Source organism: Vulpes lagopus, chromosome 2, assembly GCF_018345385.1.
Source record: "Vulpes lagopus strain Blue_001 chromosome 2, ASM1834538v1, whole genome shotgun sequence".
Classification (NCBI taxonomy): domain Eukaryota; kingdom Metazoa; phylum Chordata; class Mammalia; order Carnivora; family Canidae; genus Vulpes; species Vulpes lagopus.
The window spans coordinates 33,443,438-33,471,334 of NC_054825.1; the positions used below are offsets into that span (position 1 = coordinate 33,443,438).

The window sequence follows — 27,897 nt, forward strand, 5'->3', positions numbered from 1 at the left end:
TGGGGAATTTAGATAAGAATTTATAGCAACTTTTAAAGAGTTTCAAGAACAAGGTTGGTTTTAATACAAATTCAAGAAATGGTATTACCATTTTGGGCAGATGGTAATAATCTTGCAAACAACATTCTCCTTCCTGATATTGTCTCTAATAGACTTGTTACCTTGAGAAAATACCTGAACTTCCTTAGTTTTACATTCCTTATATAAGTCGGGTGATGTGAATATCTGGCTTCTGTACTATTTAAGCTTATTTGTGGAGAACCAAGTAAGAATGTGAAAGGCATTTTGAACACTGTAAAACATTACATCATCTATAAGTCCATGTAAAATTGTAGTACTGGGATTTCATTACCATGGTCTATGAGCTTCTGAAATCATGGAGCCCGATATATATGTGTGTCCTCAGAACCTAGAACTAAGCACGTATGCTTAGTAAATAATTGTTAAATTCAAATCCATAAGTCATTCACTCACTTCTTCCTCAGTACTGCTTAAGCTCTCTAAGCCTTAATTTCTTCATATATGAAGTGGTCATGACAATAGATCCTAGCTCATAGGAATGTTCAGAAGTTGAAATGAGATAATGCATATAAGCAGTTTGCACAGTGCTTGGTGCATAGTTAGCTGTTATGAAAGTTACTGCCAGTTTCTTTTTCAGGCAAATTTGCTATAACTTAGAGTGAACTGAACTTAAATTATGAAGCTAATGGTAGACTATATTAGATTAAGCCTAATGTTAACACAATACTTGGACAGGAGAGGGCTCCCTTGCTCCAGCTATGAAGATTATTAGATAGGTTTCATTCTTACATGTACTTTTCTAGTGAATCTTAACATATTCAAGCATATAATATCACCAAGTGGAAAACTTGGTGATACTGATAGATGGTGAGGAGAAAATACTGTTTTTGTTAATTGGGAAATGGTACTTGAAGCAGAATGCCTTTTTGTGTCTATCTTAATCATTTCCCAACTCCAAAATAACTTGATTAATTAATGTGAAAATTCCATTTGAGTTTAAAACATTTTTGTTTTAAAAATGTTTAATGTATCATACTTGAGAGTTTTGTTGTATTCATTATTGTATTATATAATATTATATTTATATCATAGTATGATACCATGTTAATCGCTACATATTCCAAATTAAAGAATAATTCCTACCTTGTAAAATCTTCTTTAGTACCTTCATAGCAGACAATTAGGTAGCTGGATACTCAGGATCAGTTATAGGATTGGACCCCTCAGATTATACATAAATATGCATGTTTTCTTCCTTATAGTCGTTTTACCTGTAGTGTTCCATATTTTAGTAGGTGACACCTCTGTCAACCTAAAAACTAATCAGATATCTGGAAATTATCCTTGACATCTTTTCTCTTATTATTTGTTTAATTTGTCACTAAATCCTATCAGTTTTACCCTCAGAGTATATATTTCTCAAGTTCTCTCCACCCTAATTCAAACCACCATGTTATCTCATCTAGACTACTGCTATATTGTCCTTAACTAGTTTTGCCACTGTGTTGTCATCCCACCTGCCCTCCCCTTAATGCCTTCTCAATAAAGCAGTGATTTTCTGTTGTTCTTAGGATAGTACCAAAATCTGCACAAAGCCCAGGTGCTCTGTATGATCCATCATACAACACTTGTTTCTCACCACACTCCACCTCACTTTCACACTCCATTCTCATAGCCTTTCAGTTTCTAGAAAACGCCAAACTTCTTTCCATTTAGGGAATATGTAGATACTGCTTCCTCTCTTTCTAACCCCTCCCCCACTGCCAGGTCCCATCCTAACTCATCCTCCAGGTCTGAGTTTAAATGTCATTGATCCTTTCTTGATTCCATCCCTGACCATGAATTTAAATTAGTACTTCCAATTAGTATCCTCAGCACCCCACTAGCACATGTTAGGTGCAAATAATAAAGAATGAGAGAATGAAAGACTTTGAAGATTATTTCAGGACGTCAGGAATAGAGAATCAAAGCAGAGTGGAATTGAGATAACTGTTTCTCATGTATTCTTTATTTAGAGCACCTTTGATAGCAGAGTACAGGATAAAGTTTTTTTCAACTTCTATGGTGTAAAGCAGAAAATGACAACACTTTAGCAAACTAAGGAAAACCATGTGGAACTCTGCAATATCATTGTATCTGGGATCATCTGGAACTAGCTTGATTTTGATGTGATACTTTATAGCCAGACCACCTTAATTTTTTTTTTTAAGATTTTATTTATTTAGGGATCCCTGGGTGGCGCAGCGGTTTGGCGCCTGCCTTTGGCCCGGGGCGCGATCCTGGAGACCCGGGATCGAATCCCACGTCGGGCTCCCGGTGCATGGAGCCTGCTTCTCCCTCTGCCTATGTCTCTGCTTCTCTCTCTCTCACTGTGTGCCTATCATAAATAAATAAAATTAAAAAAAAATAAAAAAAAATAAAAAAGATTTTATTTATTTATTCATGAGAAACACAGAGGGGGTGGGTGCAGAGACACAGGCAGAGGGAGAAGCAGGCTCCATGCAGGGAGCCTGACATGGGACTCGATCCTGGGTCTCCAGGATCATGCCCTGGGCTAAACCGCTGAGCTACCCGGGCTGCCCGACCACCTTAATTTGGCCCAAACTTGAATAGTAATTAATAAATGCTTAATAGCTGCATTTGAACTGTTGAGAAAAGTTCTCAAAACAGTCTGCTTTCTTGATTTTCATCCTATCTTTCTGGCTTCTTCTCTGCCTCTTGATTATAGGTCCTCCTCAGTGTTGGAATTGCCCAAGGCTTTTATTGAACTTTTCTTCTTTCTCTCTGTTCTCCCTGTGTGATCCCACTTACTCCTGTAGTGTCAGGTTACTACCATATAAAGTGTTAAGTAAATGGGTGGATGGATGGATAATTGGATAGCTAGTTAGCTGAATGACTGAATAGAGAGAAAATGTAAGATCAATAACTTGACTTTGAGGACCAGTCTGCTTTGGCAGGTCTAAGCAGAACAAGGTACTTAGGTAGAATTTTTTTGGCAGAAAGTAGAAGATCTTATCGCTCCTACCACTACCACTGCATCCCCAAACTCACTTCCTTGGGAAGTCCTTTCCTGACATCCTTCACCCCACTCTTCTAAGGTTAAGTCACTGTTACACATGCCAATAGCACCCTGCACTTCTCCTTTAGAAATACATTGCACCCTTGGAATAATTTTTCTGTTAAGGAAGGAACTGTGAGACTTAATTCTTTGTCTCCAGTTTCTAAGCACTGTGCTTTCTCCACATAATAGGCATTCAATAAATGTTAGGTGAGTGAGTCAATCAGTGAAACAGTAGTTTCTCAAATTGAAAGGAACATCAGAATTCAGCCTTGGGTTCATGATCAAAAAGATACTCTGTGGTTTTGCTTTTCAAAGTATGGTCCTTTGGCATTGTCATCACTTGGAAACTTGTTAGAAGTGCACAATCTCAGACCCTTCCCCAATCTCCTGAATTACAATTCCGGGTTCTGGGATGATGCATATGCACCATAAAGTTGAGATGTACGGCTCTATATCAAGTACTTGTTCTGCTTTTGCTTCCAGGGAAGAGGAACTTACTACCATCCAAAATATCCTTTTACATTTCAGTTAGTTGTAATCCTAGCAAGTTTCTCTTTAACTAATTTAGCCCAAATCTGCAGTTTCTGCCCTTTGATTCCAGTTATATCCTTAGGCCTCCAAAGTAAGCCTAATCTTTTTTTTTACCTATAGACATTTGGAAATGGGTATTATATTTCTCATATGACAGAAAAGAATTTGTCACCAGCTTAGCTATGTTTTTATTTGCTTTCTGATAAGTAGGAAATTGGAGTGAAGAAACAATAACCCCAAAACAAAACAAAACAAAAAAGAAGCAATAACCTAAAGTAGTTGCTGTAGTCCAGGCCTTGGCTTCCTGTGGAGTCTTTACCGTGTACTTCTGACACCCTCTTCATTGGGCCTGAAAGGGGCCATTTATGCGTCAGCTTCAGTTTATGAGATCTCCTGTCCAAGGAGCTTGTAGGGGTCATTACTCTCCATCTGTTATCTGTCTTTTTTTTTTTTTTTTTAATCAGCCTTCAGAATTATTTACCTTGTAGTCTTATTACAGGAGACTCTAGAGTGATTTTTTTAAATTATTCTAGTAGATTTTTAGTACTTTTTTCTTTCTATTTCTCTCACTGGGTAACTATTGTAGAACTGAAACTATTTTATGAATAATATTTGTATGAATTTTGGTTACTAAGAATTCTCATCTGTATATGAAAAAGTATTGTGAAAAATTAGTATTTGTAAATTGCTTTCAGACGTTGAACATTGCTATAGATAAAATACTTATATTGCAGTTAATCTATGAAGTTTTTTTAGCACATGAGTTTCTTTTTTTTATAGGTGTTCATTACTTTTTAAGCTTTGTGCTATATATTCTAGGCATAAAATATCTCTGCCTAAAAGAGGTATTTTATTTTATTTATTAAAGATTTTGTTTATTCATGAGAGACAGAGAGAGAGAAGCAGAGACACAGGCAGAGGGAGAAGCAGGCTCCATGCAGGGAACCTGATGTGGGACTCGATCCTGGGACTCTGGGATCACATCCTGAGCCAAAGGCAGATGCTCAACCACTGAGCCACCCAGGCATCCCTAAAAGAGGTATTTTAATTAGAGAGAGATATTTGAGGAACATGAAAGATTAGAAGATTATGTAAACTAGTCTTGGGAAGAATTCTGGTTAGAGCTGTAACTGTTAGTTACACCATTGCAAAATGATTTTTAACAAAACAATGCTGTTTTCCTTTCAGGGCATTCATCCTCAAAGAAGTCAGAAAGTTGTGTAAACAGTAAGTATCTAGTATTTATTTAATGAAAATATATAGATTCAAGTTATTCACAGTTTGGGTTTCTTATCAATTGTGACTTGCTCTGATGTATTTTTTTTTTATTTTTGTACTGTGTAAATAAGTCATAGAAAAAATAACAAAAGTGTATGATTTCTTCCCCAATTTTGAACATATTAAACTTTCTTATTTTAAAATAGAAGAACATAAAATTTCTTTTTCAGTAAATACAATGGATATACACTTTAATTTCACTTTATAGAATATAAAGAAAGAAAAGTAGAAGAATGAGGTTGGCATGGAGAAAGAATTGGAGAAGTGGATTAAGATTTAAGAAATGTTACTTATATTGTATGCTGAGTTATCTCTGTTATTTGGTGATTTTGACTGATCAAATGAAATGTGTGGTTTGTGCATGGAAAGTAAAAGTTGGCAACTAGTTACAACTGGATAGTTTTTTTTTTTAAGTTTTATTTATTTATTTATTAATGAGAGACACAGAGAGGCAGAGACACAGGCAGAGGGAGAAGCAGGCTCCATGCAGGGATCCCGACGCGGGACTTGATCCCAGGTCTCCAGGATCACGCCCTGGGTGGAAGGCGGTGCTAAACTGCTGAGCCACCCGGGCTGCCCACAACTGGATAGTTTTTTAATAAGTACTTGTTGTTTTCACTAGAGTATATCAAACCAGATTGGATTTTATTGAGTATTTGCCACAGATTTTATTATTTTTCCCTGTAACATTCTAAAAAACATTAAAATGATTTATAAATATATATACAGTAAAATAGAATTTTAAAAAGTAAAATCAGAATAATGGAAAAATAAGATAGAATAGCAAAGTAAAGCTTGAGGTAAAATTAACAAATGTTTACCAAAAAGTCCTGCATAATTACATAGGTAGATCACACATATGTCACTGTTATTCTAAACAACCAAAACAAAGAAGGAAACCACCAATAGAATGATTTATTGTACGCATATGATCACCTTTTTCCAGGCAGAGTTCTGAAAGCAGACTCTCTTGTGGATTCATAAAAGAGGGCACCCACCTGTGATACAACAAGCAGTAGCCTTGCATCTCAGTAGTAATACAGTATCAGATTTCTTAAAGACCTTGCAGTAGGGTTAGGGCTAATAATAAAGTGCAGTTCAATAACATATCTAATTTATTTTATAATATCTAGACTTATTTTCTGAGACTTCTAGGCTTGGAAATTTCTAAACTTAAGATTTTTTTTTTTCTGATTTAAAGTTATATTTACTGTGGCAAACTCAGAAAAAAAAATTAGCAATTACTCCAAATCCCACGATTCAGAGAGAAATATTATTAGCATTTTAATGTAATTCTTAAGGAGAATTTTTTTTTAAAGATTTTATTTATTTATTCATGAGAGAGACACAGAGAGAAAGAGAGGCAGAGACACAGGCAGAGGCAGAAGCAGGCTCCATGCAGGGAGCCCGAAATGGGACTCGATCCCAGGACTCCAGGATCACGCCCCAGCCTGAAGGCGGCACTAAACCACTGAGCCACCCAGGGATCCCCACTTAAGGAGAATTTTTAAGTGGTCGGTAATCAGAAATTTTGCACTGTGAAAAATAGAAAAAGAGAAGTTTTAAGATATTTATCGTTTAAAGATTGAATGGAGAGGGAGGTGTCAGTGGAGGCATTCCTCTGGTTTAGGAATACAACATATTCCTTATAAATTATTTTGCTCATACCAATTTTGTTTTCAGCATATTTGAATTGTTCTAAAGCACTGATAGTTTGTTCCTTCCCATGTGAATCCTAATTGATCTGTAGCTCCTTTTCCTAAATTAGATAAAAATGTGAGTTTCTAGAACATAACTAGGCATGAGACCGATAGATAGACTCATGCTCTTTGGGCCAAAGTAGTATATATATATATATATATATATATATATATATATATACACACACACACACACACTGTCTTCCATTTCCAATTGGATAATGCTCTGTTACTCTTTATCATTATTTAACACATGGATTATAAAAACCAAATCCATGAAGAAAAACCCTATTTCTGTGGGGAAAAGTAATTTTAACTTGCCTTTGTTGATTATCTACTCCATCAGCCACAATGGCAAGTGGTTTAGTTGTGTTACACCATTTAATCTTAATAATGGGCATATGGTATCCCATTTTGCAGACAGGAGAACCAAGACCCAGAGACTTACATAAATTGCCTAAAATCTAGTAGTTGGTTAATAGCAAAATTGGGATGAAACACAGACTTATAATTCCACAAAGTCTATGCCCCTTTACCTATATCATCAATAACTGTTCATCAGTGAATCAAATGTAAATTTATTCTTTTTACTCTAATTTTGGCAGATACATTCTACAAATCTGCATTTAATAATTTGATCTGTGTCTCAGTTCTATCTGTAAAATGGATATAAAGAGACTTAACTTTGTTTTATTATTATCAGAGCCAAATAAAACAATATATATGTAAAGCATGTGTCCAGCAGAAAGTAAGTTCTTGATAACCTGCAGCTTTTATTGTTGGAGAAAAGAAAAAAAAAAACAGACATTAAACAGATTCTATGTTTTGTTCTCTAAAATTGGTCATATCAAAAGTTAAGTCTTGTAAAAGTTGGACCTGTTCAATTGTAGACTTGCCACTTCTTCAGGAAACCCAAGTTATTTAGGTAATATCTAGAATATAATATCTAGAAAAACCAAGATGACAGGTCTGTTTTCATTATTCAGACAATTCAAATTGTATGCAGTTTGCATCACATTGCTAAAAGGAACATTGGAAACTTAAAGTGGGTCGAGAATGGAATATCCAAGGCATTGACAGAACTTGAATTTGTGTCATAGGAAGAAAGTTGAAGGAAATATAGATTAGTTTAGTTTGGAGAAAAGTGAAGGAATGGGAGGGAAAGGGTAAGGAGGTAGACATGGAAACTGTAGATGTTTGTAAATTGCTTTTGGGTAGGAGACTTATTTTTGGTGACTATTTGGCAGAACTAGAATCTATGGATAAAAATTGCCCAGAGACAGATTTTTGCCTTAATTTAAGGAAAAACTTGTCAGAACTATCTGAGGAAAGGAATGGAGGAATGGGCTGCTTCAGGAAGTAGGTGTTTAAGCACAGATTGAACAGCCACTCTCTTGCAGTAAGAGACTCAATCATTATATGAGGGCTAGATTAAAGACCTGCAGAATCCCACACAGCAAGTCAGTGATTTACATTCTGATCCCCACTCGCTAATAACTGCTGCACAGCTTTGACACTAATACAAGAGCACCCTTTGTATTGCCTGTTCTTCTCATTGGGATTTCCTTAGCAGTGCCTCTCCTACCTCCGCTGGCCTTACCAGTTACCCTAGGAATGGTTTCTAACTGCTGCCACTCTCCAGGAACTGGGATGGTATAGGTTCACAGAGTTGAACTTAAAGGCCATGTAGTCCAGTCTTTCAGATTTGATTCTCTAACAATATTTGGCTACTTTTAAAGCATGTAATCTTTCAAGGAGAGTTATTTTAGAATATTCTAAACTGATTTGATCTTTTAGTAAAACTGGGTTATCTGGTATCAGAAAACTAGTGCAGGGAAGCTGGCATGTGGGAAATACTCTTGAAAGGGAACAAGAGGACAGGTGGTTGTAAGGCCTTTTAAAATTCGCTGCCCACTTTCAAAGATCTTGTAGAAGTTTTGTTCTCTGACATCATTAACAGGGTAACACTGTAATGTTAACCATTAGGCCTAATTAGTTTTTTTGTGCTTTATCTCATGTTAGTGAGTTTTTATAAAAATAAGAGTAGAACACTTATTCTCTCTTCTCAACACATTCAGTTTGAGACACTGGCAGTTTCAGTGCTGATTGTCATTGCATGGGAATCTGATTCCCAAGGCTTTATAATCTTACCATCTTTTTACTGTCTTTCTCTGTATATCATTACAAATATAACCGCTGGGGCGCCTGATGGCTCAGTTAGTTAAGTATCTGACTCTTGATTTCAGCTCAGGTCATCATGTCAGGGTTGTGAGATTGAGCCCCCCCACTTTAGGCTCCACACTGGGCATGCAGCCTGCTTAAGATTCTCTCTCTCCTTCTCCCTCTGCTCCTCCCCCACTCCCTCCTTAAAAAAAAAAAAAGTACAACCTCTTTCCTTTTCTTTTTTCCCTGCCATTTTTGTTAAAATTTATGCTAGACAGAATAGATGCAGTTAAGACCAAAGTTCAAACATGCATATTGATTCAAGGATCAAAGTCCAACAGGTAAAAGGCTAAAACCACTGTGGCAAATCAATGCTGTTTTATTTTTATGTGTGTTTAAGTAAAGGGCATGCTGTATTGACAGGCCAAATTTGTGTCCGTTCTTTTTGAGACTAACTTATTGGAGAGGAGCTATTTGTAATGTAATTACTTTATGGCATATACTTTTATTGCCTGGTAATACATATTTCAGAGTTTGATAATTTTTAGTTCACTAATACAGGGTGATTTTCTGAAACATGTCTATTTTGTTATATTTAAGAAATAGAAATATCTTTATTATTTTGACTGATTTTTAAGGGTAATACATGATTATTGTTTAAAATACAAAAAAACTTTGGAAATACTTAAGATAAAGTGAAAGTATCCCAGGCCCACAGGTAGTATAATTACTGTTAAGTTTGGTTGGTCCTTATAAACTTACAGTTTATATACACATATGTAATCATAAATTAGATTTTACCATGAATGCTTTCTGTAATTGTTTTTTTTTTTTTTCTTTCTGTAACTTTTTAAAAATTTGATACAGCACAGACATTTTTCCATGGTAATACATATAGATATGCTAATTAAGGTTTTTTTAAACAGTTGTATAATATTAATTTAACCATCCTTAATCCCTAATTGGTGGGATATAGGTTGTTTTCTTTTGTTGTTATATAATGAATGTCTTTGTACATGTATCTCAGGTGCTTAAGTAAATAATTAAATCATTAAAAGCAGCATTGTTGGTCAAAGGATATGTACATTTTAAACTGATCATATTGTTAAATTTTCCTAAAGAAAAGTTTACATAGTTTTTACTCCTAACAATGTGAGTATGCCTAGTTCTTTACTGCAACCAACTTCTTCTAATTAATTTAATCAGCATCAATTTTTAAAAGCATCTGACAATATTTTTTATAATTTAACTAGCTAGTCCTACATACTAGTTTGTTTTTTGAGTTCTTGATCCTAATGTAAATATACTCTACCTATACTCCAAATCTTAACCTGCATGTCTTTTGTATGCCAACAGAAAGAAGAAACTAAACGACAATTGTATTGCAAGAGATAGTTCCTTTTTAAAAGTTAATACTGGAATTGCTACTTTAACTCCGTGTAACTTAGGGAATTTTCCCATGAGACTTTCTTTGTTTTTTTTTTTGCTGAGACTCTTGGATATAGCTCAGCTTATTTATTTATTTTTAAAAAAGAATTTATTGGTCTGAAAGAGTGAATTACATCTTAAAATGTTAAAAATAAACTGCTGTTAAATCTGAGGTTAATTTAGTTGCATTGGTGGGTAGTTCAAAATGTGTTTTAAATATAATACATTTTTAAAAATCTCTTTTTAAATGAACAGGAAATTCTGATGAAGAAGGTACTTCAGATTCTGAACTTTGGAAGGGCCCCCTACCAGAGACCGATGAAAAATCACAGTGAGTCCTGATACTAATAGATAATGTATATCCTTTGCATCAGTAAAGAAGCTACAACCACAGCCATTCTTGATAACAGTTAATGAAAAAGCTTGTCATGAATGTCTTTTTAATGCCAAGGACTGCCTAGCATGGTAAGATCAGAGTTTATTCCCGGAAGTCATTGTTTGTGGCCATAAATAGCTAACTCATCCAGCTTCCTCTCAGTGAGTAAACCTTTCTTCAGCTCACCTTGACAAATGGCCCTCTGGTCTTTGCTTGGAATCCCTCAGAGAAGGGCTGTTTCCTACTTCAGAGCAGCCTATTCATGATATTCTGATCATCATAAACTTGTACAGGGAGCCCCTTGAAGCTACGTATGGGTAAAAGTTTACTTGGCAACAGCTACCTTAGCCCCCCAAAGACAGATAGCTCAATGTGCACATTGTTACCTGCTTTGGGTTGGAAGAGCTGTCTGTATGTGGGCTGAAATTTTATCAACTCTTGTCATATGCAGGGATGTTTAGCCCTTGAGCTTTATCTGTTAAAAGACAATAAAATAATAACTACTGCATAGAGTTTATTACGAAGATTTAATGAAATAAAGAAGGTAAAGCACTTGGTACAATACCTACAAATGTAAGTTCTCAATAAATTTTAGTGCCATTTTTTAGTCGTTAGGCATATTGGTTCATAATGGAAAGACACCTGTTGAATCTATCATAATTCACTAATTTAAGCTGATTATGAAACATCTTGCTATTTATGATATGTTCTCAGTGTAATAGAATTCAGGTGTGTTTAATAATCTTTAAAGAAGATAACGTTTTTCTGTGACCTTAACTTTTTCCCCCTTAGCCAAATAAAGAATTCCTAAATGTGTAATCATTAAAGAACAGATTATAAAAAAGTTTTCACTGTAAATAAAATTCTGCTATTCTAATTAAACGTGGGCTAAACTTTTAATGGTATAACTTCCCATTAAGGAGCTTTGTCGTTGAAAATGACAGAATAGGACTTAAGATCAGCTCACCTTTTTAGGCAGTGATGATACTTGAGTAAATCCTAAGAAAACTCATAATCCAGCATTCTTTGTGACCTTACAAATACTTGACATTGATCAAGTACTAAACATCTAAACCTACACAGAAATTCAGTTAATTTCCTATATTTAAGTTCTTCAATTTTTAAAATTTTACTGCATTTTACTTTCATATTGGGGAAGAAGGGACAATAACATGGGGAATACCAAATTGAAGATTATTCTTAAATCAACTTTATCTGATTCTGTAATTTTTTAAAAAATTTGAACATGGGTATAATGGCTTTATGCATTCACAGTTACTTGAAACCAGATAATGTAGTGCCATTGTAGATCCTTCATCTAAAAACTTTTTCTAAAAAAATAAAAAATAATAAAAAAATAAAATAAAAACTTTTTTCTGAAGAGATTGGTAGACTCAATTTGATTTTCCAGCATGATTCCCTATCCCAGAAGGAAGAAAACAATATACAAATATACAACTGCGTGTATATACATTTAATCCTCACAGCACCTCTGTCAAGAAATATAATGTTCTCCATTGAATAAATAAGGAGACTGAACCCAGAGAAGTTAAGTAACCTGCTCATCTAAGCCAATAAGTGACAGAGCTGGGACTTAAACACTGTCTGACTTGAAACCCTGTCGTATTTTCCTGTACCACTCTGGTTCCCAGCGCTAATATTTATTTAGTACTTGACACAGTTTTCATAGTATTTTAACATATTATATAATACAATTTCATATCTCCTTTCAGAGTTTGACTCATTGTTTGAGACATGATATTTACTGCTACAAATATATTTACTATTCTCAGAGCAATAAAAACCTATAGCCTAAGCAGGTTTTCCCCATTCCTAGGAGTAAGATTTGTTTTTTTTCCTGAAAATAGTTTTCTTTTTCATTCATTTCTTGATCAGACTATAGTTTGGCGCTCTCTCTCTCTCTCTCTCTCTGTGTGTGTGTGACTATCATAAATAAAATTTTTTTTAAAAAATTAAAAAAAAAAAAAAGGGATCCCTGGGTGGTGCAGCGGTTTAGCGCCTGCCTTTGGCCCAGGGCGCGATCTTGGAGACCCAGGATCGAATCCCACGTCGGGCTCCCGGTGCATGGAGCCTGCTTCTCCCTCTGCCTATGTCTCTGCCTCTCTCTCTCTCTCTGTGTGACTATCATAAATAAAATTTAAAAAAACATTTAAAAAAAAAAGACTATAGTTTGGAATGAGAATGAACAGATAAGTTACAAAGTCCACCAAAAAAGTAAAGAAAAGCAGTAACATTTCACAAAGAATATACTTTAAGGTAAAAATCTTAGGTAAAAAATACATTTAGGGAGGGACGCTTGGGTGGCTCGTAGTTGAGTATCTATCTGCCTTTGGCTCAGGTCATGATCCCCGGGTCCTGGGATCTAGTCCTGCATTGGGCTTCCCGTGGAGAACCTGCTTCTTCCTCTGCCTATGTCTCTGCCTCTCTCTCTGTGTCTCTCATGAATAAATAAATAAAATCTTTGGAAAAAAAACATTTAGGGAGAGGTGGCAACATGTAAAACATTTTAAATTTAATCAGTCTGAGTATAGTTATGATTATTCCAAAAACTAATTCTTAGTTTTGATGGCTGTATCATGAAATATATCAATATATATATAAATCAGCAAATTATATTAAGTTAAAATATTTTATTTTCATTAATCACATATGTCACCCAGTAATTTTTTCTGTAACTGTTGATTTTAATCAATATGTATACTTTTTCTTTTAAATAGAGAAGAAGAATTTGATGACTATTTTCAAGATTTATTTCTGTGAGATGGAAGACAGAAGCCCACATTCCTTAATGTGAAAGTACACTTTGAAACTGTTTTTTTTGAAACTCTTCACAAAAAATTTATCTACAAGTTGCAGCTTGAGTAGTTTGTCTTCGGAAATAAAAATCCAACTACTTTCAAGATGTTGGCTGCTTTGGAAGTCTTTCAGTTCTGTTGGAGACATGTTTCCCATCTCTTATGTATCTTTTCAATTGCTTATCCTACAACTGCTCCATTTATAGCTCGTAGAGGATGAAGCTAGTACACTGTACAGGGAGTCCATTGTTCCTGCAGTTTGTAGTTGTCTTTACTCATTCTTATTTATCTTCCTTTGCCTAAATTAGTTTAAATTGTTAGAATTATTGGTGTCTCGCAAAAATGATAAAATAGAGTAAGTATGTCTTCAACTTTTTTGCTTTCTTTTGATATATCGGCACCCCTCTTTCCCATTACCACCAGTTTCTAGCCTTACCTTTCTTTTGCTTCCTTCTCACCTATACTATTTAAGGGAGTTTGTTATAATCAAATTTGACTTCCCAGCATGTGAGTAGTTTATTATAAAGTAAATTAATACCATGGGGTGGCAGGGCATGGCAGATGAGGTCCCAGAAGTCTTAAACATTATTAGGTTCACAAAAGTTGACTCTCCAACAGAGAGATTCTATAAGATAATTTAACTGAATAATAGTATTGCTAGAGCTTATCTCAGATACAGTCATAAAATATGGATATACTTATATACCAGGATATATTATAAAATATAACTTCTTAATTTGATGATCATACCCCTCAGAGTCAGTGGGTGTGCTAAGTACTCTTAGAATCTGTATGTGAGTTCGATGATTATGTGTATTTTTTGGAGGGAAAGGGTCCATAGATTTCATCAAATTTTTAAATGGATTTAATTTTTTAAAAAAGGTTTTAACCCATTTTTGTAAAGAATAAAGAGATGGATAGAGGAGAAAATGGACGATTTGGTGAAGAGAGAGGACCTATAGAAAGCAATCACAGCATTTCAACTATTTTGTTGAAGATAAACTATTTTAAATGGCATTTAAACATTGGAATGATTAGCATTAAATTGCAGGATAAGTAGTTTAGTGTTTTACTTTTAAATGGTTAGTATCAGAGATTTTCCTTTTATTAAATAGTTGTTATTCATTAATTCAAATATTCATCAGGCTTCTATTATATGTGAGATTGCTACAAAGGAACTCTCTAGGAAATAATTATGCAATCCTTTATAAACCATCAAAAAACAGTAAATCAGTATTGGTTTATTAATATTGAACATTGTTTTTAAATCCCCTTATTTCTTAAACAAATTGTATTTTTTTTTTAAATCTCACTACTTATAGTGAATAAAAAGGAATCTTGGTTTCTGAGGAAAAAGTGTTGAAATGTCCAGCAGCAAACTGATAATCAGTATATATGTAGCTAAAACATTTTTATGATAAAAATATATTCATAGTTAGTGATCATCAGAAAATAAAATTCCTATAAAATTAAGTGATAACTAGAAAAACTACGCTCTTAAAACAGATCCATGTATTTGGTATTGCAAGTATGGTTTATGGACATCAGGTTCATTAACAAATTTAGATCATTATATATAATCATAACAGTCGATTCATACATAATGGAAGTCATGTTTTTAAGAAGTATTTGAAAAGACCTCAAGATGAGTTTAAAGATTAATTCTCTGAGATACTTGTCTCACATTTGGCTATAGTGCAGTCAGTAGTGTTCAGTGGGCCACTGGTTTGGGATATGAAGTTAATGCTTTCTTCTGCTTGCTCTTACTTAAGCAAAGTTCCTATTTTTGCAGACCTTCAGGGGTGGTGTATCTCTGGTCCTCAGTTTGCTTTCTAGTGAATGAGGAGGGGAAGTTGTTTGAGCTGATAATTTGCGGAGTCCAAAATCACACAGAAGCTAAAGGAAGAGGTTCTTAGGCAGTTTCTAAAATAATCCTAAAAGTGGAGCTTCAAAATTATTTTAAGTGATGGAAAGAAGGTGTATGTGTATCACTTATTCAAGGTGATGACTTAATAGACAACACCCATTTGTGTCTATATACTGAATGAGTTTTTTCCCCTCTAAAAAATATTTTACTACCTTATGGGCACTCCTCATTTATACCTGTTTGTTATGACATTTATTCAAAATATTCATTCATATTCACTGAGAACCTACCTTGTACCAGGCACTACTCTCTAAGTGCCAGCATAGAGTCAGGAATAAAACAGACAAAAATAGGCAAACTGAGGGTTGCTGCAGGGGAGATGGATGGAGGGAATGGGGTAACTGGGTGATGGGCATTAAGGAGGGCATGTGATGTCATGAGCACTGGGTGCTATATAAGGCTAATGAATCACAGCCCTCTACCTCTGAAACTAATAATACATTATGTGTTAATTAGTTGAATTTAAATGAAAAAATCAATCCTTATGAGGACAAAAAAATAGACAAAAATTTTACTTCTCACAGATCTTACATACTAATGTGAAAGTAGCAATCCTATGATTCTAAATCTTACTATTTTTACTTGTAAACATAAAATGAATGGTGACTTTATTCTTTCTTGACCGCTTCAAATTGAACAACATCTTCTGTATAACAAAACATTTGAAGTTCATAATTTGTCAGTCTGATTCATTAATATTTAGATGTCTTTGACAAGAAAATTTGTGGCAGTATCTATGGCATAATTATTATTATTTGGTCTATGATCATAGATTAAGTAAAAGAAGAAATCCTAAATTTCTCTGATGTCCAGATGTGCACCATGAAGTAGTAGTTGATTGTCCTTGATTTGACAAATCAATATTTAGAATGCCTGATAGATAGTTCTAGTAATCATTTTTAAAAAATAACCTCTGTTGAAGTTCCTCTAAACTGCATTTGATAATAAAATTCTTACATAATCAAATCACATGCTTCTTAATAATGCATAACATTTATTATCTGATTTAATTTACATTAGGATTATCCAGGGAATGCATTATATACTGATAATTCTTTCAATGAGAATAAAATATTTTAAAATATTCTTAGTTTTATGTAAAACAATTGCTTTCAGGCTTGGGGAGAGGGATGGGCATAGGACATGGACATAGTTTAGAAACTGTCAAAAGCAGTATGGTCTTCACCCTTCTATTATCAAGGATAAAAAGTAGAGGAAAGAGATGAAAAGCATTTCCGATGGAATAAAATTTGACATCCTGTTATTTGTTTTGTATATAGTGCTTACAGATGTTATAAATTATATACTGTATTTACTATTCTTAAGATGTGTTGATGAGAGATTTCTAGTTTAGGAAGGAATTTGAGGTATGAATCACAGTTATTAATGTTATGGGCTGAATTGTGTCTCCCCACCCAAAATTCATGTGGAAATTCAACCCCCTAGTACCTCGGAATGTGACTATATTTGAAGATAGAATATTTAAAGAGGTAATTAGGGTAAAATGAGATCGTGAATGGGCCCTAATCCATTATGACTGTGTCCTTATAAGAAGGGGAGGTTAGGACACAGACACACAAAAGGAAAGACCGTGAAGATACAGGGAGAAGATGGCCATCTACAAGGGGAGAGGCCTCATAGAAACCAACCCTGCTAACACCTTGATCTTGGACTTCTAGCCTCCAGAACTGTGAGAAAATAAATGTCTGTGCTTTAAACCACTCAATCTGGTATTTTGTTATGGTAGCCCTAGGAAATACTATTAATACTATTAATAAGAACCTTTAAAAAAAAGAATTGGTGACTAGTTTCAGGATTATATATTTTTAATTTAAAACAGATTGGCACCAAAAATGCACTTATTTTCATCTTATAATTTTGTACTTTTGTTGAACGTTATTTTACCCTCAGGGTTTTCAGGCTAGCAATATATTTTCTTTTGGTGGTCACAAGGGTAGCCTATCTGGAGATCCTCTTACTCAGTTGATGGTGTGCTGAATGAAGTTTGCTGAAGCTCTTTTGTTTCTTCTTTTTTTCTTCGAAAGTAGAAACAATATTTGAAATTTAGACCAGTTGGATTATAACATGAGACAGGTTTTGGACTTTTTGTCATCAACACCACCTCTTGAATCTTCTGTGGCTGGTAAAAAGGAGAAAAGCAGTAGTACTGGGAATCAGTGGAAACACAGTGTTTTTATTCTAACACTCTCATGATGTTAGTATCAACTTTTACCTAGTTAATAGTTTTAGCTTAAAACAAATACTACGTGTTTGACCATTTAAAAACTTGAATTCATGTTCAGAGTTGGTCCATTTAAAAAACAATCTTATAAATGATTAACCACTTAACATCTGTTTCTCAAGCAAACCACTGAACTGTACAGTCTGGAAATCTGACTTGTTGCTTTGTGCCAGGCATGAAGCTTGTTGCCTAAAGATACAAAATAATGTTCTTAGTTCACAGAGACTTCTCAGGGTAGAAGGAAGAAATTTCAGAAGTAATTTTTTATGCAAATAAAGACAGAAGATCTATATCCAATATACTGAATACTAAAAGAAAATGTTAGGAGCCACTTAACCTGATAGCCTGTTCATCATAAAATTGAGACAAGGATTAAATTTAATTGTACTAAGAAATACCTTTGCTTTTCACTTGCATCATAAAATTTACCACTTGTATTATCTTTTTGAAGTGCAAATCAGGTTACTGCTTTCCCTTCTAAATCCCCATGATGACTCCCCCCTTGCTCTTCTAGAGGACAAATCCCCAAGCAAGTCCTTTAAGGCAACACTATTCAGCAGCACTGCCTTACCAGCTTCATCTGGAACTCTTTGCCTGCTTGCTCTGTAGACTCCAGACACTAGTTCTTACATTCCTCTGTTGCGTCAGGCTTATTTCCACATCAAGGCTGTCATGCATATTCTAGTTTTGGCTTCCTCCCCAACCCCTCATCCTTTTCTTGCTTAGTCAAAGCCTCCTGTATTCAGAGTTCAGCATAAGCATCCTTCCTCTGATAGTTATAATCAATTATAATCAATAGCTTTCTCTGATAGTTATAATCAATTGTTCATGATTATAGGTAGATAATCGATTACTCATTTGTTGGTTTACTGTCTAGCTCCCCTACCAGGTGGTAAGCTCTGAGATAAGGACCCCAACTTTCCCCAGGCCCTTCCTAACAGGGCCTTGCACAGAATAGACACCCAAAAAATACATTGGTGAATGGATATGAAGAAGTCAAACCTACTTTTATTCTGTTGAAGGACATCCTTAACCTTTTAAGCAAAATACTTTTTCTCGCCATGATTTTTTTTTTTTTAATACCAGTAAACAAAATAGAACTATCTAAAAGGAACGTGGTATGTTTTTGTTTTACGGAGCTCTTCCAGACAGAGCTGATTTCTTGGTTAAACAACAAAAATTTCTTACAAAACCTTTTAAGTGTTGAACCCTCAAGACAAAGTATGAAGTCATTGATGTGGGAAACAAAGGCAGAAGAAAAATTAATTTCCTTACTACCTACAGCCCATTGACAAGTCCTTGCAACAGGTAGAGTGACATTCCTCCAGGGACTCAACCGCCTCCATGTTAATACTTTGCTAAGGGCAAAAGGCAACCTTAGCCTGACCTCGAGGATCCTGTAAGTCTAACTTTAACATATAAAGATTCCTTTAGAAATCTCCTTTATCTCTACCTGCCAAGATACATGTTGGCAATTGTCCCCCAAGCATATGGTCCACCAATATACATATGATGGGTCTCATGACTCAGGTTTTATTAGATGGTAGTAAATCACCTTTTCCCAACAATAGCTAGCCCCCTCAAGGTCCTGGAAACCTTGCTACCAAAATTCCTCAGAGACTTATGCTATCCCCAGCCCCCTCCCAACTTGAAAGTATATAATGGGCCACTCCTCATGAGTCCAGCTCTTTCTGCCCACAAGCCCTGTCACTGCACTTTATTAAAATCACCTTTTTATTTTTGCACCAAAGATGTTTCAAGAATCCTTTCTTGGCCATCTGCTTCAAACCCTAACATCTTTTCCTACATCGTCATGACATTAGCATTCCCATTTGAAGATGACATTTCTGTCATCTGATAAACTCATCATTGATCTTAAACATCTTAACAATGGTTTTCTGAAGATAACTATGTTAAGCCCAACAGAGACCCCAGCAATAGTAGAAGTTTCATCAGGAAAACAGCACTATATGGGGACATTTGAGGCACAGTCAGTCTTGGAATACCCGTCAAATCACACCATTCATCTGGCCAGCTTTGCTTTCATGTGGGCCTTCCTTAAATCCGGAAGGGAGGCTGGAGGGAGATCTGCAAAATCTCATTAAGTAGAGAGGAATATTGAGCTCAGAGAGGTTAAGCAAGTTGCCCAAGTCTCATAGCTGATGTGTAATGTTAGGACTAAAATTGTTTTCTCACCTAACCATGATCCAACTGGTTCTGGCTTTCATGTTTCTAAAATCTCATTATTCTACAGAGGTACTCTAGCCACATACTAGTGTGGATGAGGAAGCCTAGCCCCAATTCCTACTTCAACTAGACCAGTCAACTCCTCCTGAAATTATTCATAAGATCTTGTTTTGGGGGTGGAGATATCTGAAAAGCACTAATCAATTTATTTGGAAAAGCAAATTTCCTGTTTGCATTTACTTATGGTTTTGTCATGTGAGATTAAGCTCAGCCTGACTCCTGTTACTTTACAAGGAGCAGAAACAGATTTCTTCTCACCTTTTGCAATCATGTTTCCTTCTTCCTGCTTTTTCACCTCCTCTTCAAGCACCTTCATCTTTGCATCATACTCATCAGCTAGGGATTTCCATTCTACTCTGTTGTTCTGAAGACCATTCAGCATTGGTGTGATTTCTTTATGAAACCGTGAGAACTCCTAGAGAGAATTTTAGGTCAGAAATGGTTTAAATCATATAGTTGATTTTCAGTACGTTTCATATGCAGAGAAGGAGCTGTAAGGAATTGTTACAGTGCTAGGATGAGCTTAACTTAGTGCCATGGAAACAGGGAGGACAGGTGCTGTTTTCCAAGTAAGTCTGGTCTGTACAATGTGCTCATGTCTGAGTTCTCCTAGTTTTTCTTCCACCTCAGAATGAGATTAGGGTAATTCCTCAAGCTAGTTTGGAGAAACAAGGTTACCACTCATGGCTTTTCATATCAGTGACTTGATTTTGGTAACAGTTTGAAAGAAAAATCCTCATCCTCAAATGATTATATATAATCATTCTTTTTTGTTTTGTTTTGTTTTTTGTTTTTTTTTTACTTACCTTATATACAAAAGTACAAACAAAATCAATAAATCCAACTTGAAGTTTAGGTAGTTCATCTCTTTTGTTTCTGTCCATCATAGGCTAGAAAGAGAAATAAATTCTTTAAGGATAGTTTTTTAAGACTCAGGAAAATAGACTATTTGTATTGATAATTTGTAATAAATAGTGCATTTTTATGTCAAGGTCTTTACAATAGGCTGTTGTTGCAGCACAGTCCTCTCCAGATCTCCTTGTTCCCAAAATTCATTTGCAACCAAAAGTGCCACCTGCAAATAAGAATAGGATTTGGTTCATGAAAGTGACTTATTAATAGAGAATTTGTATTTTACCATTATGAGTGACATTTAGGGATACCGTTTATATTAATGCTTGAGGTGTTGTCACACCATATACTCTATGGTTTTAGAAAGATGGTGTCTAGGTGGCTCAGTCAGTTAAGCCTCTGATTCTCGATTTTGGCTCAGGTCGTGATTTCAGATTCATGGGATCAAGCCCCGTGTTGTGCTTCATGCTCAGTAGGGAGTCTGCTTGAGATTCTCTCTCTCTCTCTCTCTCTCCTTCCGCCCCTTCCTCTGTTCTCTCTCTCTCTCTCTCTCTCTCTCTCTCAAATAAATAAATCTTAAAAATAAACAAATAAAAATATATCACCTACAGATTATATCTAAATGGGAAAGGGAAATTTCTCTTGCCACTTCAGCATTCTAGGCCCATTCTGGGAGTACCTATCTCCTATTTGTATTGCCACGACCTCTCAACAATGAAAAGGGGAGATTGGAGGATGTTTAATTCTGTTACATTTTGCTTCAAGCTCTGAAGCTTCCCACACATCCTCCTCTTGTGCTGCTTATCTGTTAGCATCTAGCATATTACCTGCATGCACACACACATGCACACAGATTAGAACACAGCTTTACTTGATTATAGTGTAAGGATATTTGAAGGTAAATTTATATAGCTTTAAAAAACCCAATATCTATCAAATTTACTGAGCACCCACTAACTGCCTCATACTGGCATGAAGCAGGCTTCCCAGGAAGAATAAGATGTGATTTTTTCCCTTTAAGATGCTTCCAGTCTAGTAGAGATGGTTATATAAACTATGTGGATAAAGTGCTGGAACAGTAGTAGAATGAAGTGAGGTGGATCAAGGAGCTTGTGAAAAAGGAGCTTGCATTTATGTTGTATCAAGGATGGATAGTAGTTTTTCAGATAAAGAGGAGGGGGAGACTACCTGCAGAGATAAAATTGAATGTCCAGAGCTTGGAATGTGAAGTGGTGAACAGGAGAGTGACAGGAAATAATCTGGTGAGTGTGCATTAAGAACAGGTAGTGACGGGCCATGTAAGCTTTGCTAGGAAGTTTGATTCTCTAGACCAGGGATTCTTATTCCTGCAGTCCTACTGTTCTAAAGTGCGCTAGCAGGCCAAACAGGTAGGGGTCAAGAGAGATAATAAGCTAAAGTAACTTTGCTTTTTTCTTTTATATAAAGTGATCTTTGTATACAACTCTTTGTGGAGGATGGACCTTACTTCTTTTTTGAAAGAAAGCTTGAAAACCTCTGGCTGTGGGGAGTTTAGAAGGCTTTTAAGCAGAGGAGTGGCTGAGCAAAGCTCTATTTATAAACAATCCCAGCAGCAGCTCAGAGGAGGGCTGGGTAGCTAAGGATGAGGGAGGATCACTTAGGAGGACCCCTGCCACCCTAGTGCTGATGAAGAAGGGTGGGAGTCTGACCTGAGGCTATAGCAAGTGTGACGACAGGAATGGGGAGATGAACTTCATGCAAAGCCCCAGGTTTCCTGCCTGGGCAATTGTGCAGATAAAGAATAAAGGAGGAAGAATAGGCATATCAGGGTGGAAAGAGCACAAGTATTTGGTTTGAAATTTGATGGTTCCAATTATTCCATCTTTCCAAATACAACCCACAGTTATAGTTGAACCCAGTGAATTCTGTCTCTTTTCTAAGTTGGGTTTTTCCTAGAATTCACTGAGGGAAAAGGAGAAGCTTCTTTCATCCAGTTAGCAAGAAATCAAGTAGTAAACTAGTAGCTCCTGACTCTCACAACCCAAGGCAAAGAATTGGAGAAGACACCTGTAAACATGAACTTACTATAGACAGTGTCTTTTAATGATTGACAGCAGGGTTGTAGGAGCAAAACCACCCTTGATAGAGGAAAGCACTAATGATTCATCTTTGTTTTATGCTGATTTATCTTCTAATAATTTTATATAAACTTTTTGCAGCATATTCAATGATAAATAATTCCTTGCAGAAAGCATTTTCTTTCTAAGGTCCCTTCTCTTTGCCTTGTTCTGGGGCCTAACCAAATGACCTATTGTCTTACTGACATTTGTGAGCTCTTGAAAGCCATTTGCCTTTCTTCATTAGCAGAAATCCAACAGGGAACATTTTATTTTTGTCTTAACTTCTCAAGTTTCTTTTTTCTTTTTAAATTATAAATTCATTGTTTGTTCTACAATAATGAAAGATAATTGCTTACAAAATATATAGTCACATAATTGCTAGCTATAACAAAATTCCGAGATTGCCAGAATCTTCATGTTTGCTCTTATATGGGACCTAGATAGTACCTGCGCATGTGACAGAAAAGGAAACATAACTGTACTCGCCTGACTTTGTACCTCCCAGGGTTTGGTTATAGCTGACAAGTCACATGCAGTCATCATCATTGCCCTTGGGAGAAAACAACAATTGTTAAGAAGAAAGATACACAAAATAAGGGGTATTTTTTTTTTCCAAAAGAGGAATAAAATTCTGACTACTTACATGATAACCTCTTTTTTGGTTGGATCAATGGTTACATATTTGATGGCCTCTTCTTCCGTTTCCATTTTTTCACAAGCATCAACAATTTTTTGAAACATAGTTCTCTTCCTAAAAAAGATATAGCTGTGCAACGGTTTAAGCATATAAGACCAGAGATAAAAAGTATCTTTAGGGGATCCCTGGGTGGCGCAGCGGTTTGGCGCCTGCCTTTGGCACAGGGCGCGATCCTGGAGACCCGGGATCGAATCCCACATCGGGCTCCCGGTGCATGGAGCCTGCTTCTTCCTCTGCCTGTGTCTCTGCCTCTCTCTCTCTCTCTCTGTGACTATCATAAATAAATAAGAATTAAAAAAAAAGTATCTTTAATATGTGCTTTTCAGATTTCATGTTCCCACTTTGCATCAGATATCCACATAGTGGATCTAAGGGGTCAGGGGATAAAAGAATAGGGAGTGGCTGTTAAACTTGATATAGAAAGGATTTAAGACAGAAAAAGCACAAGCCACAAAAGGAAAAAAAAATCCCTAAGTTTGAATACATCGAAACTAAAAATAACATGTGACAAAGGAGATCATAACATAAACATAAAGGCCACAGGCTGTGATGAGATATAATGCATAAAACCAGCAAAGAATTAGAACCTAAAATACATGAGAAGATGCTCAACCTCACTGGCAAAAAAGAAAATACAAATTTGAACATCAATAAGATACCATCTCACACTCAAATTAACAAGATAAACAAGTGTCCCCAGATAAAGGGTAGTCCAGATATGGGATAATAGGAACTGCACACCGCTGGTGGGAATTTAAGTTGGGGAAACTACTCAGGAGTGCAGTTTTGCAATGTAGTATAAGACTGAAGATTTGCAAGCCCTAAAGCAATCCCATGTCTAGCTACGTATGTTAGAGAAACTCTCACATGCATACAAGGATATACAATACAACATTGTCAATGAAAATGAAAAGTTGGAAACGATCTAAATGTCCATTCATAGAAGAACCACTGAATTCATTATGGCATATTCATACAGTTGAATATACAGTTAATAAAACTAATGAACTGGATCTTCATTTACCACCAAAATAAATCTTTAAAACCTAATGTTACATGAAAAAGTAAGTTGCAGAAAAATATGTACAGTATGATACTATTTATGGAAAATTTGAAAACACATTTAACAACATAAAAACATGGATGGAAAGAACAAGTATATATCAACATCAGAATAATGGTATCTGGGGCAGCCCAGGTGGCTCAGTGGTTTAGCGCCGCCTTCAGCCCAGGGCCTGATCCTGGAGACTCGGGATCGAGTCCCACGTCAGGCTCCCTGCATGGAGCCTTCTTCTCCCTCTGCCTGTGTCTGTTCCTCTCTCTCTCTCTCTCTCTCTCTCTGTGTATCTCTCATGAATAAATAAAATCTTTAAAAAAAAAAAAGAATTGTATCTGTGAGGGAGAAGGGAGGGTCTTTTCTTGGATGCCTCAATTGCATTACTTTTTTTCCATTAAAAAAAAATGATCTCAGATGGGTGTGGCAAAATCTTAGCATTTGTTGAATCTGGGTTATGGATATTTGGGTATTGATACTACAATCTAAGTCATTAAATAGCTGGATATTATAACTAATTCACCGTGTTCTAATCCATTTTCACCAAGAACTTTATAATTCACTGACAAGAAATGGGCAAAAGCTTGGAGTGTCTGGTTTCTTTGATTATTATTATTATTATAAATAGGCTAGTGCTCTGCTGTATGTAATTTCAGAATTATGTGAGTTTGGTTAATATGCATCAGTATCACCAAGATTTTTTAGCTTCCAGACTCCAGCAGAATCAAATGTCTGATCCTGCAACTCTAAATACCAGACTCTGAACCATGATGAATCTACCGCAACAAAAATCACCTCATAAGGCTGTGTGGCATCACTCCTCTGGCAATCCACCAACCTTGCTGTACATTCTTCAATTCAAACTTCTTCAGGTAACCAACTAATTGACGTTAGGGGGTTAGTTTTCTAAAATATATTTTCAGATGCCTAGTAAACTAACTATCAGATACCTTGAGGGTATTCTACTGATAATCCAAAAGTAAAGTGGATAAATGTATGTGTGAAGAAATGCTTTTTAACCGGAATGCAATGGGTCTTTTATGTAAGGCAGAAGCACACAGAATATAAGGGAATTCTGCTCTGTACTTACTTGAAATATAAAGCCAGGTCAGTTGCTATTATTGCAACTTCAAACAAATGAATGACTGTTTCAAACTGGCGTTTATTTAGGTTCTGGAAGATATTTAAACTCTGTAAGATAAAAATTCACATAAATGGGACTAAAGTCACAATGAAGCGCAATCATTAATTTGCCTTTGATTCAACAAACAAACCAAATCACGCTTAAGGAAATAAAGATAATTAGCATAAAAGAAAAACTAGGTCTTTCAGTCACTTTTTTCATTTCAGCTTTCTCTCTTGAATTAAGTTACCCCTCTACTATACTTTGAGTAAGGTAATTTAAACTATAAAAATAGTATTAGCAGGGACACCCTAGTGGCTCAGCGGTTTAGCGTCGCCTTCAGCCCAGGGTGTGATCCCTGGAGACCAGGGATGGAGTTCCGCAATGGGCTCCCTGCGTGGGGCCTGCTCCTCTGCCTGTGTCTTTGCCGCTCTCTCTCTCTCTCTGTGTCTCTCATGAATAAATAAATTTTAAAAAACTTAAAAAAAATAGTATTAGCAGACATTCATGTAAACAGTGTATAAGTTTGGGGAGTAAATAAAAGTGTTTTCTCTAGGCTCATTTATAAATATAACAATAGATTTAAATTTTGCTTGTATTAATTAAGGAGCTTTAATAAAGCATATCTGGTACATCCAATTATTAGATATACTAATTATACACCAGATAATTTTATTTTTTAATTTTTTTAAGATTGTATTTATTTATTCATGAGAGAGAGAGAGAGAGGCAGAGACACAGGCAGAAGGAGAAGCAGGCTCCATGCAGGGAGCCCTACGTGGGACTCGATCCCCCGACCCCAGGATCACACCCTGGGCTGAAGGTGGTGCTAAACCGCTGAGCCACCAGGGCTGCCCTACACCAGATAATTTTAGAGTAATCATAGAAATTATTGGAAAACTTTCAGAAACTGCAGATTACATTAGCACTCATGTATGTATAGGGAAAAATAATGAAATCCTCTTAAGTTGTTCTTAAAATGTTTTCTTGCAATTATATTTCACAAAGACTTAACTACACCTTTCTTCAAAGAGTTTCCCACTAATAATCTATTCATATATATAGATCAGCTTCATAGTGTTCAAGAAGATGACAGTAAATTTGGGAATGGTGTTTAAAAGCTCTCATACTCAGGCAGCCCCGGTGGCCCAGGGGTTTAGCGCCCCCTTTGGCCCAGGGTGTGATCCTGGAGACCTGGGATCAAGTCCTACATCGGGCGCCCTGCATGGAGCCTGCTTGTGTCTCTGTCTCTCTCTCTGTGTGTCTGTCATGAGTAAATAAATATAGTACTGTAATAATATGTATCATTTTGCAAAAGGTCTCATATTCCAAATAGATCATTACAGGCATACAGGCTGAAGGACAGATATATAGTGGTTTTGCCAAATGAAGTTGACATTTATGAAATACATATACATACCTGAATCACATTCTTATCTTTTTCTCACTCATTTTCACTTTCATCTAAGAACATGAACAAGTCTCCTAATTGGAAAATCCTGTCTTAATTCTATATTTTTATCTTCACTTTTCTTTCATATCTAAGGATCTTAAAAGAAGAGCTTCTAAGTGGTTTCTTTTTAACCTATGGATATAGATTCATATAAGAGAGGCTGCTTCTGTTTTATATTAGTTGCTAGAAAACCCTCGACCAAATTTGGGGCCAATAGTCTTATACTCTCACTGTGCACATTTGGGGGCTTTACTATGTATGCTTCATCTTAGTTTTATTTTCCCAGCAGTCCTATTTTCTTTTTCTTTAATTTTTTTTTTTTTTTTTTGGTATTTTTGGAAGCTCCAATAAAACTTTTTGGGGACAACTTGAGGAATAAAAATATATACACACATGCTTTTTTTTTTTTTTTTTTAGTAAGCTAAGGCAGAACCAGTGATTAGAGCAGGAAAAAATTAATACAAGATGATCAACACCAAAGTATCCAGATGCTGCTGCTAAAATATGAAGAATTAAGCACCAGATGAACATCTATGCAGAAAAAGCAAATCACATATAAGAAAAAAAGACTGGCTACATACTGCTATTCAGTGCAATACTTCCATGCCAAAAGACAGTGAAGTGATGTCTTCTATTTTCTGAGAAAAAGCAAGACCTTTATGTCCCACCAAACTGATCTTTAAAAACAAATGTAACAAACAGGTATTCTTAAGCATGTACTTAGATTAGCCTCTCTTGGAAAAATCTGACAGAAATCTAGCCAATCAAGATCATCACATCAATCAAGATATGAGTCAATAAAACACACAGGAACGGAGAAGCCATCATA

General features: G+C 35.6%; 2 protein-coding genes across 5 annotated transcripts in view; one reads left to right on the forward strand and one right to left on the reverse strand.

Annotated features, from left to right (window-relative positions):
• LOC121484498 (protein FRA10AC1) overlaps positions 1-13,479 on the forward strand; it is a 37,454-nt gene extending 23,975 nt beyond the window's left edge. For all 3 annotated transcript variants that reach the window (XR_005986055.1, XM_041743851.1, XM_041743852.1), the window contains 3 exons: positions 4,802-4,840; positions 10,438-10,513; positions 13,297-13,479. Coding sequence is in view for 2 of the 3 variants with exons in the window: in XM_041743851.1 (XP_041599785.1) it covers positions 4,802-4,840; positions 10,438-10,513; positions 13,297-13,339 (158 nt within the window). In the remaining variant the exon portion in view is untranslated. The remainder of the gene's footprint in view (positions 1-4,801; positions 4,841-10,437; positions 10,514-13,296) is intronic.
• Positions 13,480-17,109: 3,630 nt separating this feature from the next.
• PDE6C (phosphodiesterase 6C) overlaps positions 17,110-27,897 on the reverse strand; it is a 49,342-nt gene continuing 38,554 nt past the window's right edge. Inside the window, exons 16-22 of one of the 2 annotated variants that reach the window (XM_041743850.1) lie at positions 25,583-25,683; positions 23,385-23,492; positions 23,228-23,291; positions 20,791-20,865; positions 20,597-20,680; positions 20,049-20,205; positions 17,110-17,441 (exon numbers count right to left, since the gene is read on the reverse strand). In XM_041743850.1, the coding sequence (XP_041599784.1) occupies positions 17,380-17,441; positions 20,049-20,205; positions 20,597-20,680; positions 20,791-20,865; positions 23,228-23,291; positions 23,385-23,492; positions 25,583-25,683 (651 nt within the window). In that variant the 3' untranslated portion in view covers positions 17,110-17,379. Of the gene's footprint in view, positions 17,442-20,048; positions 20,206-20,596; positions 20,681-20,790; positions 20,866-23,227; positions 23,292-23,384; positions 23,508-25,582; positions 25,684-27,897 lie in introns of both variants that reach the window. The other variant, XM_041743849.1, reaches the window with a different exon arrangement.